Raw genomic sequence first — 14899 nt, forward strand, 5'->3', positions numbered from 1 at the left:
TGTCTGCAACATAAAGTGATCGATAAGAATCTGATAATCAGGCGTATCGGCGACTAAGACAGCAGGCCGAATCTCTTTTACTCAACGGTTCCGTCATGGAAGGAAGAAACGCCCTTTTTCTCGAAAAAGGAATATATTTTACTTGCAAGACAGTTGTAAATTTTCCGGGAAAGTACATTAGCCTGGAATATTATAACATATGTTTGAAAAAAAAATATTGTTCGAAAACAATAAAAAGCGTAATTTTTAGGTCATATGACCAAGCTTTTCATCATTAAATTAACAAAAGTAAAATGAACCAATGAAAAGTTTTATTAACAAGTCACATGACCTGTTATGCTTACGTTACGCGCTGCGCGCCGCGCCTCGGATCACTTCCGGGTGCGCTAACGCGGCGTGTCATATAACGCATTACGCGACAACGTAGGTCAAGAATATAGTCAAAATGTCTCCACCAACCAGCGTTCAGAACACAACCCCTTTCAGCAGTCCAAAAAGTTCTGTTAAATGACAACAGAGGGGACAGGCAACAAGAACCATCAGTCAAAGAGGGGAGGGCAAGTTCTTCTCTTCCGGGTCATGTTGGGGCGCTACCGGAACTGATCGAATTGGTAGTCTACAGTGTTTCTGGATGTTTCAGACTAAAGCTGGCGTCAGCATGAGACCACTACCATCTCGTAGCTCCGTCGTGGCCATTCCACGAGCAATCATGGCAGCCGCTCCCCACCAGAAGCCTGCGGGAGTCAGAGGCCCCCAAGACTTTTGTAGAATCTTCACGGCTGAGGGGACGCTTTTCGAGAATGGGACCCAAGCCCTATCAGGGAAGCGTCCGAGTTCCAAGGTGTCCCAGGGCCATTTTAGTGGACCAGGCCCAAAACCGAAGAGCCGGCCGCCATTTTGAGAGTCCTGTGGCAGCCGCCTATCGCTGCACCGCAAGAGCGGGAGCAACTCAACTACATGATGAGCGAGACGCTGTAGTCGCAAGAGCGGGCGGTAAACAGCTGAATGGCGGAAGAGGCACAGTGTAGCAAAAGCGGGCGGAATGGCAACTAAAACGGTAAAGGGGCGCCCCACTACAGCTTGTCTTCAGGTGAAACGGATTGTGGGACAAGGTCCAGAATTGAAGAGTCATCAAAAGGCAAAAAGTTCCGCCGGACCCCGGGAGCCGGCCGCCTATGTCGGGGGCGATCTCAGGCTACACCAGTGCTATAAGACTTGGGGAGGGTGTCGGAGCCAAGCGTCTTCTCCGAGTCCATGGCAATCACACCGCCCAAGTTTTCTAATGCAGTCAGGTCCACAAACGACACTCACTTACTTTGAGAATAGTGAAGCTGCAGTAGGTGGAAATAAGCTTCAGACAGTGTTACAAGCGCTGCTCAGAACTCTGAACTATGGCACCCAACATCCAGAACTTATGCTATTTGAGAATGGCAGTGACATCGAAGCATCTCAGGGACCAAAACCATTAACGTACTTTCACGTATGAAAATCTTACTTGGGGAGGGGGCAGGAGCGAAGCGCCCCCTCCCAGTCAGCGCCACCACACCGTATGTTGAAAATTTGAAGCCATCGTTCTACAAAGTCAACCAAACTTGGATTGAAAAATCTAGAAAAATGTACAAACTGAAAACCAGTTTTGGTCTGCATAGCATCAGTAGCAACGCTTGAGTCAGCTTTGTGTCAAGCCGCCATTTTGATTCAACAAAGCACAGGCATTGAAAAAGGCTCAAATTCAGAACTCTAAACTATGGCACCCAACATCCAGGAGCTTGCCATCCGGATCTTGGAGCCTTGTGCTGCTTTCGATCTATTCACACATCGGTCCACTACTGATATCATCTTATAAACCAACGTTATGTAAATAGTTTTTTAATAAAATGTTTTACCCTGTTTCTTTGCTGGTGTGTTGTCTATATTTTTAATATTTGCATAGGGTTTGTCGTTATTTTGTGCGGGATGGGTGATGGAGCCGAGCTGTCTTGCAGCCCTCATGGTGTGGAGCTCAGTTCATCTCACTATTTTCGTATTTCTCATGTATGGTTGTTCCTAATATTTCTATTATAGCGAGGTCAAAAAGAGATCCAATTAGTGGCCTACTGATTTTGCTCGATTACTTTTATTTTTTTTACACGATTTTTCACTATCTGCAAAGACTAAACAGAGTATTGCGACTTTGTGCTTGTTTGTAAATAGAGAATGAACCAAAGAGAACCAATTCTAAAACAGTAAATGCTTGGACAACAATCAATCAAATGGAGAGGGAAGCAGGCACGACGGATTACAACGGGGGCAAAGGCTTGCGTTAACTACCGTTCACTATCTGCAAAGAGAGAGTACTACTAAGACAAAAGAGGGGAAAGCGTTCAAAGCACATCAGCGTGCATAAATACGAAAATGTTTTCATCTATCACGTACTTGACATTTTAAAGCTTTTCATATTTGCTATTAAAAAACCAATGAAATTCACAGAAAAAACCATAGGTTATAGTGGATATATAGTTAGGAATTTGCATTTACAAAACCTTGAAAATTCAATGAAAAAACCATTGGTTTTAGGCCATATATAGTTAGGGATTTGCATTTACAAAACCTTATTTTACTCGCATAAAACCATTGAAATTCCATATATAGTTATAAGCGCTAACTATATATCGCGCACCCGCAATCCGCTGATGATGTCACATATTACATCATTCATGACATGGTTAGTGACATCACTGATGACATCACTGATGACATCTCAAATGACATCACTGATGACATCACTGAAAACATCTCATTTGACATGACTGATAACATCACTGATGATATCATTCATGTGATAATACGATGAACCTCTTCAGACTCTAATATAACCTTAGATACAATCAGTGTAAACAGACACTCACAGACTGTCACTCATCCATGGAGTTACTCACACACCTAGTCAGTCATGCAAAGAATCAATCACACCTCCATTTCCTCAACTATACAGTTATACAAAATTTACTTATTCAAACATATACTAACACATATTTACTCTATTATACAATCCCTGATACAAGTTCACAATGATCCATACAGCCACTCACACATTCACTGGCTCTTATGCACAGTTATTTATATATGTCAACTCTCACATGTACTGTGTTTTACATATGTACTTACTTTGACATGTAGCACTGAGATATCCATTCACTCTCCAATGCACTCATGCACACAGTCAACCGCCCATACAGCTGTTTCCACGTGCACTTTTGAAACCATACATCTAGTGAATCAACTGCTCACACATCTATGCACAGAGTCATACACCTCCCAGCCACCTACACACACACTCAGTATCCCATACAAATACTTGGGCAACCAATCAATAACCCATATAGTTACTCATATAGCTACTTATCAACACATGCAACAGTTCACAGAACAACAGACATAATGATGCACAAATTAAGACAGTTTAGTCACTAACCCATGCACTCAGTGAGACACATTTAATCACTCACTCATACAGTCAGTCATGCACCTACTAAATCCTTCATCCAGACACTTATATATCCACTCATTCTTCAATATGTAAGAGATATTTTAACTTTACAGAAACATACAGTCACTGCATGTTGTCATCAGTGATGTCATCAGTGATGTCATTTGAGATGTCATCAGTGATGTCATCAGTGATGTCACTAACCATGTCATGAATGATGTAATATGTGACATCATCAGCAGTGGATTGCGGGTGCGCGATATATAGTTAGCGCTTATAACTATATATGGAATTTCAATGGTTTTATGCAAGTAAAATAAGGTTTTGTAAATGCAAATCCCTAACTATATATGGCCTAAAACCAATGGTTTTTTCATTGAATTTTCAAGGTTTTGTAAATGCAAATTCCTAACTATATATCCACTATAACCTATGGTTTTTTCTGTGAATATATATATATATATGTATAAATATATATGTGTGTGTGTGTGTATTTATATATATACTAGCGGCCCATCCCGATTTGTAATGTAATGTAATGTAATGTAATGTAGTGTAATGTAAAATGCCTTTTGTATAGCGCATTCTATCACTCCAAGGAGCATCTTGGCGCTGTGAGCCACCCCAGAATAGAAAAGGGTGAGTAGGCTGGAACAGCTCTCAGAGATGAATCATTACACCAAAGCCTCACAGGCAGTGTCAGTGAGCGTAAAAACTCAGGTCTTTAAGGCTTTCCTAAACAGAGATTCTGTTGAGATTTATTGTTCCTCTTGTACTGGCCAGTACAAGAGGAACAATAAACCGGTGTTTTATACCAAGAACTTTACTTCATTGAAATTCCTTTTTCAGCACTTTGCAGTCTATTGACTTTGAAAATTTTCGATGTGCACATTTGACTTATGCTACTGAAACTCGAAGTCACCCAGACATTATTGTTGTTTATCCAGTGCAGGGGTTTTTGTTGTTTTTGTGCAATTTGTGTGGATTTTCGTGATCCAACCCTGAGCGGTTACGAGGGATTACCGCCCGCCCTTTTGCCTGGATTCCGATACTCCTTAGCAGTATAATACATTGCGGTTACTTGGTTGCGCGCCTGGCCAATTCTGGAATACCTTAAACCCTCCCAGTAGATCAATATTCTGTTGAGATTTGACGAAGTGCGGGAGGAAGTTTATTCCAGGCTCTGGAGCCTAACACCACGATGGATTTTCCACCTTTGGTCGCTAGTCTGAATTTTGGGACCACTAGCAGGTTAAGGTGGGAGGATCTCAGATTCCGAGTTAGAAGATGTCGTTTGAAGTTGTTGGAAAGATATCTAGGTCCTTGTGCATGATAAGCTCTGAAGGTGATGTCCGGGTATGACAGAAATGTCTGCAATTCGAAAGCGCCCCAGCGATATGTGCCTTTTGACGTCCTGCCATGCACATTGTGCATCTGCTGATTAAGGAGCTGACGCGCGTGTACCTGCTCTGAAGTTCTGGCCTCACAGTCTGCAAATGCTGCACAGCCATCCTGCCGTGCTTATCGTGCCCGGGTGTCTTCTGTTTGGCCTCTTCACACACTTCATGGCGCGTAATAAACAACATGGCGTGGTGCACTGAGACGTCACACGCCGCGTCAACATCATCCGACGGCGTACTCAGCCGCCACACATTTCTAACGCGATAGAACTCTATTCTCACGCTCCGCGGCATACTCAGACGCCACACATTTCCAACGCGATAGAACGCTATTCTCGCGCTCCAAAAGTACTCACACACCCACCTCAGAGCTAGTGCTACTTCCAACGGACTACTTTGCCCCACAACGTGCTTTGTCCCTTCCAAAGCATATGTGGCGCTAGTGTATAGCCTATGTCCATCTGCTTTGCCTCACCTTTCCAATGTGGTATGCAATGTTCCGGTTGGCGCAGTGGTTCCGGAGCTTACCCGTCTCAAAGGTTTGGTCCCTCTCTTTATATTATTAGTATGGACATATGTATATATACATACACAGTTTTATGTTGTGTATGAATAGTAAAATACTTTTTTAGGCTAAGCGCTGTCTGAACAATCTATACAAATATAATAAAGAGAGAGCCCAAACCTTTGAGGCGGGTAATCTCAGGAACCACAGCACCAATCACAACACCCAATACAGCGTTGGAAAGGGCAGTTGCAGCAGAAGGACATAGGCTATGCAGACGCCCACCATATACTTTTAAAAGGTAAAAGAACTGTGCCAGCAAAGTAGTCCCTTGTGGGCGTGTCTGCGTTGTGCTGTGGGCGTGTACTGGGGGCATGATAAATATGGGGGCGTGTGGTACGTTCCGCCCTTCATGCCATGTCTCATATCGTGTGCTGATCCCACCCTCCTCCCTTTAAATACCCCCTGCACCCCATAATCATGACCCACCCTTACTCCTTAAAATACCCCAACACCCTTAAACACTAACCCATCTAAACCCTATAAATATACCCTGTCCCCAAAACTCAAACCTATCCCTATACCCTAAAAATACCCCTGTACCCCAAAACCCAAACCTAGCCCTGAACCCTATAAATATCCCTGTACCCCAAAACCCAAACCTACCCCTGAACCCTAAAATACCCCTGTACCCCAAAACCCAAACCTAGCCCTAACCCTAAAAATACCCCTGTACCCCAAACCCCAAACCTACCCCTCAACTCTAAAATACCCCTGTACCCCAAAACCCAAACCTAGCCCTGAACCCTTAAAATACCCCTGTACCCCCAAACCCTAACCTACCTCTGAACCCTAAAAATACCCCTGTACCCCAAAACCCATACCTATCCCTGAACCCTAAAAATAACCCTGTACCCCAAAACCCAAACCTACCCCTGAACCCTAAAAATACCCTTTACCCCAAAACCCAAACCTAGCACTGAACCCTAAAAATACCCCTGTACCCCAAAACCCAAACCTAGCCCTGAACCCTTAAAACACCCATGTACCCCTTTACCCCAAAACCCAAACATACCCCTGAACCATAAAAATACCCCTATACCCCAAAACCAAAACCTAGCCCTGAACCCTAAAAATACCACTATACCCCAAAACCAATACCTATCCCTAACCCCTAAAACTACCCCTGTACTCCATAACCCAAAACTATATCTGAACGCTTAAAATACCCAAACACCCACAAAACATATACCTCAGTACCCCAAAACATATACCCCTATACCCATACTTACCTTATCCAAACATTAAAAAAACATGCTTTTACCATTCATGCATTTACAACGAATGTCCTTGTAAATGTATGCGTGGAAAAAGCATATAAATGTAATGCCATGCGTTATAATGGCATTGCGGAGTCATGGTACTTTCATAATGAAAGTATGCGGAGTGATGGATGTTTACCCTCCCCGGGTAAGTACATTGGTGGCACGGCGGCCCACATCTCCAGCAACATACTCATATTTTTTCACCACCCATTTGAAAAATGCACAGGTCTCTCTCATTGATGGCCAGCACCAACATACACTTTTAGACACACCTCCCTCAACAAGTTTAAGAATTGTGAACTTTAGAGCTGGCCGGGGAGCTACGTTCGAATCTCGACATCAGCTCAACATCCTGTGATTCCAGGCAAATTGCTTTGTCTCCCCGTGCCTACCACAAATGAATGTGTTCTTCTGTAATGTAAATTGTGCTCATGACATGTTGTCGAGTTCGCGCTATGTAATATTGCAAGGAAAAATAAAGTAGGGAAACTCGAGTTCACACACTACTGAACGCGCACTCTTAAGTGCATCAGCAGTGCACTGTGAATCGGAGCTTTTCACAGGCCTGTCACAGTTAAGAAATGCTATCAAAATGAAATCCTACAAAACAATAAACTACTGGCCGGCAGCAATTCATACCCGGACAATGTCGGGAAGGGGTGCTAGTGAGTTATAAATTACGATGGATGGTGTAGTCTGTAGTGGGTTCGAGTCTGTTAGTCTTGAACTTTGTTACGCTCAGGGACAACTGCTAAAGATGTGCATATTGTGCTCATTTTTAGGTCATGAAGTAGGGTTAAGTCCCAAGACACCAGTGGCAAAAGGCTGTGCTTGTAACAATTTAAGCCAAGCAAATACTGATTGCCCTAGAACTCCAGAAGAAAGGTTCTTGCAATCCCTTTCAAAATCTGGGCTCCCATTGTTCTGAACTCAGCCTTGAGTAAGGAGAAGCTCATATGTTCTTGGTGCACAAAGTGGTTCTGCGTGTTTTGAGTGGAGCTGATGTCATCTCCACCATCCATGGAAAGCTCCGGAGTGCATTTAACTATTCATAGACACCCAAAACTAAAATGGGTGGATCGACAGTAGCATGCTGGTGGCAGCAGGCCACTCACCCTCCAGCCACTGGAATGATGGCATCACGTGCTTGAGGATGGACTGAAAGGCCATACTTACTTTAACATTCAGAATTGGGGTTGGTGAAGGCAAAATGAATGACAATGAGCATAGTCAGTTGGAAGTCAGCAATGCAGTCAGGTGTCTTCCTTGCACATTCTCATGGGTCTCCCGAACATCTGTTGAGACCAGTACTGGGTAAATGTAGGCTCAGAATTACTGCATCTTTGAGTACAACCCTGACAGACAGTCCTTCCTTTATGCAAACATGTAGCCTGAAGAAACGGCAAATGGCTGTGGGTAGCATAGGTCACACATGCACAAATACTCTTTGTGAATGGGGCATCTGCAACTTGATCTCTTTTTGGCATAAAGCAAACACAAGTACAGAAAGACATTTTGTAACTCTATGGTGAGATTGTGTGAGTGGCAACAGCGTTAGTGGACTGTGCTGAGCTGCAACAGTGCAAGCGAAATGTAGACTGATAACACTCCACCTGGGTACAATGCAGCTGTGTTGATAAATAAACTCACAAAGTACTGTTCCGGTAAAAGCCAGCACTGGTGGCTTAGTGGATTAATGCTACCAGTGTAGGAGCATGTGTCTGACCATATGGTCATAGGTTCAAATGCTGGTGGGTCTGCTCAGCCTTTCATCCTTCTGAGGTCCATATAATGAGTAGCCTTGAGGTGGGTACAATAAAAATATGTTATTCAGCAGCAAGATACCCTTCTGAGTGAAGTGTTCTTTACGAATACACGTTATGCTATTTTATGTTAAAAGGTGCATCAATGAAAGACATTTCAGGAAAAAAGTGATGAAAGAGGGTGCTGTGGCGAAAGAAAGTTGTATCTGTACATTTCAAATACCATGCCAGGACTGCTATTCAAGCCCTCGCACTCTAGCATCTAGATGGTTCGAATGTCCACCTCAATGGTCCCCCAGACACCACACGAGCAATGACACGCAGCTGTGTAGATCAGAGCGAGCTGTGCAAGATAGAAAGATCACAGCAGTGCATGTTGAAAGCAGTGCCGCGGCACCGTACTCTTCGGACATACAAGATCAATGTTCTTACAAATACATGCAACATACATTAGCAAAAAAGTGCTTGCAAATTGTACACCAGCGTCTTGAGAATGGAATCACATTTTGCAAGCCAAAATACTGACTTATAGGTCAGTTCACAAAATAAAGAATTTGTAGGGTGTCACAGACCACCCAGCCTAATGAATATGTATGGAGGTTGAAATCTGTGACTCATTTTTATTGGTCACAAACACATGGATGATGGCCTGATAGAGTAAGCTGACCACAATGTCTGTAATTACCTTTAAATATATCAGAATTTTTTATATAAGGTCCATTTTCCTATACGGAAACAGGCCTGCGTTAAAAAAAAGTCAACTTTTTCTTCAAAATTTGTTTTAGAGTTTGCAGTGGTCCCCTGAGCCCCTGCCTGCTTCCCGCACTTTTTTTTTAACATTCACAAAATGGAAGGGAAACCAACGACTCTTTCCCTTTTGCAAATGGTTCACCACCACACGCAGGAGTCTGTCATTTTTCAGTATTTTGCTAATGGACTACAGCTGCAAAACTTTTATATATTGCATACTAATTCTCACTTCCATTTTAGGTGATGCCTAAAGGTAACTGACTCCTAAAATGGAATTAGTATGAAGTTAAAACTTATTGTGCACACATAAATGCACTTACTTTGCGAATTGCAGCATTTGCAACTACAAACTAGTTTAGAAAATCAGTCCCATGATTAGTATGGTTTTTGGTAAACAAGAGAGCGATCTATGACTTTTTTTTTTTACTAATTTACATACACTACATTAACACCGAGTCTACACAAGCGTAACTTACGCATACATACATCACAACTTAACATTTTACCATTCACGTAGAAAGAAAACTTCCAGTGAGTTTTGCGACCCTGTAAAAGTGTATGTAAGGAATTACTTTGACTAACTAAGCGTAAAGTTAGGAACTTATGAACTGAGCATCTTTTCTGTACAATTCGTACTTCTTTGCTCCTGGTCGACATACAACTTGGGAATGAGCACCTAGCTGTAAGATATATGGTGCCAAAATTGCTGCATGGTTTTCAAACTCTAGCAAATGCTCCTGGAGTTTACTTTTTTATATACACTGACAAAATTGGCATCACATCCCTTAGCCTCTCCTCTGACTGGGCATCTTGAAGCCCCACCCTTCCACACCTGCTGACATTCAATCAATGGATTATTACCTTATAGTTGAGGACATTAAACGTGTAGCACAGACAATTTTGAACAACCACAGACACAGCAACATTGTCCAGCAGTAAGGCTTGAACATAGCCTCAGGAACTGCCCTTTTGGTTTTAAGTAAAATATAAGAATGGTGATTTAAGGGGTTCTTAAAAGATGCTCTCTGATTCAGAGTATATGGGGCAATTCCTCAGTCACAGTTCGCAGTATAAAAAAGTTATTGAGACATATATAAATCTTACACCTGTAATTACATTTTTTGGTCTCTGCAGTGTTAGAATCTGTACGATCTTTTATGATGATATTAGAGACTTTCTACCTTAGATTTCTCACACACGTCCTGCAGAACACAGAGGCATAAGCCAGATATACTAAGCGTTTGTATCCCACATTCAAACAGAAGGGCACATTTACTAAATAGTAATGCAATGCAGCACAGCAAAGAACGTTCCTTCATGTCTAGCATACGTTTTTAATATACTTCCAGTACAAAAAACGAAAGCTTTACCAACTTTACTAACATTTGGTGCAACGCAGCAAGAATAATTGCTGCGCCGCATCAATGGGAGAGAGCAGGAATGCACCATATTTACTAGGATATGGTGCTTTCCTGCTCTCTTTGCTGCCTAGTGCCAATAATGGCATTCTCGTGCCATGGTGCAAGGATGTCTGAATTACAGGTTGGTTTGTTTATATGCAGGAAGGGGCACCTTCCAGCACCAAAACAGTTCTCATTGGCATTTTCCTTTTTCCTGCAGAATGTGGTACTCAAAGCACGATTAAATAATGGAGAAAAACAAATTCTCGTTACGCCTCTGTTAAGATGGCATACCACTTTGACGCATTCTCAGGTCTGCTATTTTAGTAAATCTGCGAATGTGCCAAAATCCATGGGTCGATGCGTGGGACACCCATACTCCACTCATGGATTGCATTGGCAACATATGAGTAACACAAGGCAGAGACTTGTGCTGCGTTGTATTATTCTAGATTTATGAAACCAACAAAAAGCAACCGTTGGCTTTGCGTGGCTTAGTAAGTCTGACATAAGGCTTGTGTTGCCTTGAATGACGCCAGGGTGATGCAAGCCCTTAGTAAATCTGGGCCTCAGTTTAAACATATTTTAAAACTTTGCAACCATTGTATGTGTGCTGTACATTGCAGCACACATGGACATTTTGAAAAGTTTGAATAAATAAAACTATTTGTCCAACTCTCGGTGTGACTTAAGATGGTGTAATTTTGTTGTGCTAATTTATAGCTATAAAAGTTAATAATAAGTTGTGACAGAAACTACAGGGCATACTTTTAAGGAATTGGTGTAGAGCAGGGTCGCAAATCATTTTGCTTCACTACCCTACGTCAATTCGAAAGCACAGGAATGCACTGTGTTTACAAGATACAGTGCATTCCTGCCCTACCAACCAGCGCACATTTTCCAGCAGTGCGCCAATGCAGGTACGCTTGCACCATGATGCAAGGGTGTCTGTGTTGTTGACACAATTGTTTTTGTGCAGGAAGGGGCACCTTCCTGCACACAAACAATCAGTAGAACATTTTCCTCTTTATGTGTGATGCAGAATACTTGGATGTATCACACATGGAAAGAGAAAAAAAACAAGGTCTCCTCAAGGGAGGCGCAAGGTTTTGGAGCTGCCTCAGCTTTACCAGATGTTATAAATTTGGGCCGGTGTTAAAAGTACATGGGTGGCAACACCCACAGCAACACCCTTGGAATGTCTCTTTCATGCAGAGTAAGGCAAGGCAGCAACTTACGCTGCTTCCCTTTACTCCATATCTACAATGCCATGAAAAGCCATGCAGGCGTTATGTGGCCTTGTAGATATGGCCAAGCCTGGTGCGCCCCTGGAACATCCCACAAATTGACATTCGGCAGCACACTGGGCTTGTAAATGTGCCCCAAAGGAAGGTAAGCAGAGCAATGCCCATGTGATCCATGAAACGTCACCATTTCATCTTCAGCCTCCATTTAATTTTAGCCTCGGTATCCCTCTCATTTCAGACAATTTATTTTCCAGCACAACACATTTGCGCTGGAAAGTAAAACCCAATTGAAGACTGTGCCACGGTTTGCGTCTTGTGTCTCACTTCTGGTAGCTTTACCCAACCCTAAAGCATTGATAAATCTGGACGAGGTTCTCACAGTGCTGCATCCCTGCCAGCTCTTAGCATTTCTCTGTATTTTAAAATGCAGCGCTAAGCAAAGTGGTTATGCAAAATTAGACCTATATGTTTCTCCTCATTGTTGTTTGCTGATAATGTTTGTTTTAACATCAGGGAAATCTCCAGTAAATACCGGCCCAGCAGACCATAAATCAGGGCCACAAACAGCCAAGCATTTGCCCAGGCACCGATGTGTGGGACCAGCCCTCCAGGCTCTGCCTGATTGGCAACTGACCTGTCAGATCAACCCTCCAGGCTCTGCTTCATTAGCCCACTGACCTGTCAGAACAGCCCTCCAGGCGCTGCCTGGTTGGTCGACTGACCTGTCAGACTAGTCCTCCAGCTGCTGCCTGATTGGCCCAGGGGCCTGTCGGACCTATGAGGGAGCCGCGGCGCGTCTACTCTACCTGCTTTCGGCATGGCGACGGGAGGCCGCGCTCGGAGGCTTCACGCTGGCAGGAGGGGCAGGCGAAGGTACCGACGGAAGGCGGGCGCCCTAATTTATCCTAACACTGACTCTTACATTTACATACAGTCAACAGCCGCCGGCGTCCACCTGACTCTCCCCTCAGCTGCGCCACCCGTTCGCTGCCGTCCCTGGCGAGGGCGGACGGTGACACCGCCTCACACGAGGCGCGCGCCTCCAGGCCCGTGTGGCGCACACACAATCACCGCGTGTGATTCTCGGTACCCCTCCTCGAAACGGAGCCCCTCGTGCCATCGAAAGCTGTTTGTATCCAGAGTTATTGACCACGACGCGTCCGTTGCAAAGACCGGGAGAGTGAGCATGGGAAGGCGGCGAGCCCGGCTCTGCACGGCGGGGCTTTGGAGGGGCGACCCCCTATCCCCCAGAGGACACCGATGGGGATTTTGGGAATAATATCACAGATTTCAACACAGAGAACTGTTGGGATGAACTCTGTGGGCAAATGAGATGGAGGTCGAGGCTGAAAGGGGACGAAGCCCGAGACAGAGGCCGAAGTGGGATGAGGCCGAGGCCCAAATGGAAGGAGGCCGAGCATGACATTTGATAAATGTCTTAGCCGAAAGGGAAGGGAGACCGAGGCTAAAATGCGGCGATGGCTTAGGCTGAAATGGGGGCCGAGGTAGGGTGACCAACTGGCATGGGTGAAAATTCAGGACAGTGAGTGCAAAAGTTCAGGACAAAGGGTCGAAATTCAGGACAAAAATTCAGGACAGAAGGTCAGAATTCAGGACGAAAATTCGGGACAAAAGGTACGTTTTGCATACACATCAGAGCAAGTCACGCAATAGTGCATAAGTAAATCAACAACTAACGCAAGCACAAGTCAAAATAAGTTTCTTTTAGCTTGAGAGAATCTTGCACCCATGCACTAAATACATCTGTTGTGTATGCGAGTGAAACACCTGCGTTTGCATATTAAAAAAAAAAAGTGAAGAAAAAGATCAAAGCTGAAGGCTTCTCGGATCTTACTTGCCACCTCTCACCCACTGAAAAAAAAACACGGGATCCGAAATGCTGTCACTGGGCAGAGAAGCCCATTATAATTCTGTATGTGATAATTAGACCAACATACAGAATGATAATGGGCATGATGCCAGTCTGTGCTAGGTCGGGGAGGGGCTGCTGCAGGCCACAGATCACAGCAGGGGCGTGAGCTGCCCCTGCAGTGAGAGTTACAGGCTGCTAGCAGGGGACAGCTCACGCCAATGTCTGAAATTACGGCCAAAAAGGAGTCAGTGGAAGAAACCCTTACGGACAACTGACAAAGGAGGCCCAAATTACGGGCAGTCCGTGAAATTTACGGACAGTTGGTCACCCTAGGCCGAGGCCTAGGTTGAAGTTAGTTAATTTATGAGGGTATGCATTATGCAGGCGCTCTCCATGGGCATTCATCAAGCATAAAATTCCCTTTGGGACAACTTACTATTAGAACGTACGTTCTCACACAAACATGAATCAGGACAACAATATCAATGTGATACTAAGCTAGCGAGGCGAGATGTACACACAAACAAAATTATGAGAAAATACTAAACAGTTTATTCATCCTTGCAATACATCATAAAATAATTCAAAATAGTTTAAAACAGAGACAGACAGTTAAAATAAGGAAACAGATAGGGTTCCTATTCGTAAAAAAGGAGGCCAGAAACAAACAATTCAGCAGAGCGTCAGAATTATCTTCAGTAAATGTAGGACACAATCCTCCTTTGTTATTGCATCGACGCGTTTCGGCGGACCTTCTAAGAAAGCCACCTTCATCAGGAATACATATAATGTCTTCCCAGTTAATTCTTACACACTAAATCTAACACATGTGCCACTTCGGGGGGAGTACCTCCGATCCCCTTTCGAAATCGCTCGTCCTGCGAGAGGCAATTATTCCAGACCGGTAATCTTATGCGGTACTTATTTCTGCTCAAGTATTTAAAATACCAAATCCAAATATCTGATACCGGAAAGAATAATTTGTATAATAAAAGTTCACTTTAATCGATAATTTAAGAATTAGGTAATACCTTAACACACGGTAGACACTTTAGAGTTTCAGTTGAATTTTTTTGGTCACACTAACACATTATATCTCATATCAGTGTGTTGGCGGTTTCTTTTCTTGTTTGAAGCGGACGAATGTCACACTAAAACACTGTCAAA

The 14899-nt window shown here is 43.6% G+C and overlaps 1 protein-coding gene across 1 annotated transcript in view; it reads right to left on the reverse strand.

The window, feature by feature from the left end:
* LOC147725950 (uncharacterized) overlaps nt 1–12748 on the reverse strand; it is a 108832-nt gene extending 96084 nt beyond the window's left edge. The window contains exon 1 of the mRNA XM_086960076.1: nt 12666–12748. Coding sequence (XP_086816202.1) covers nt 12666–12678 — 13 coding nt within the window. The 5' untranslated portion in view covers nt 12679–12748. The remainder of the gene's footprint in view (nt 1–12665) is intronic.
* Between the last annotated feature and the right edge of the window lie 2151 nt (nt 12749–14899).

This window comes from Lissotriton vulgaris, chromosome 3_1, assembly GCF_964263255.1.
Source record: "Lissotriton vulgaris chromosome 3_1, aLisVul1.2, whole genome shotgun sequence".
NCBI lineage: Eukaryota > Metazoa > Chordata > Amphibia > Caudata > Salamandridae > Lissotriton > Lissotriton vulgaris.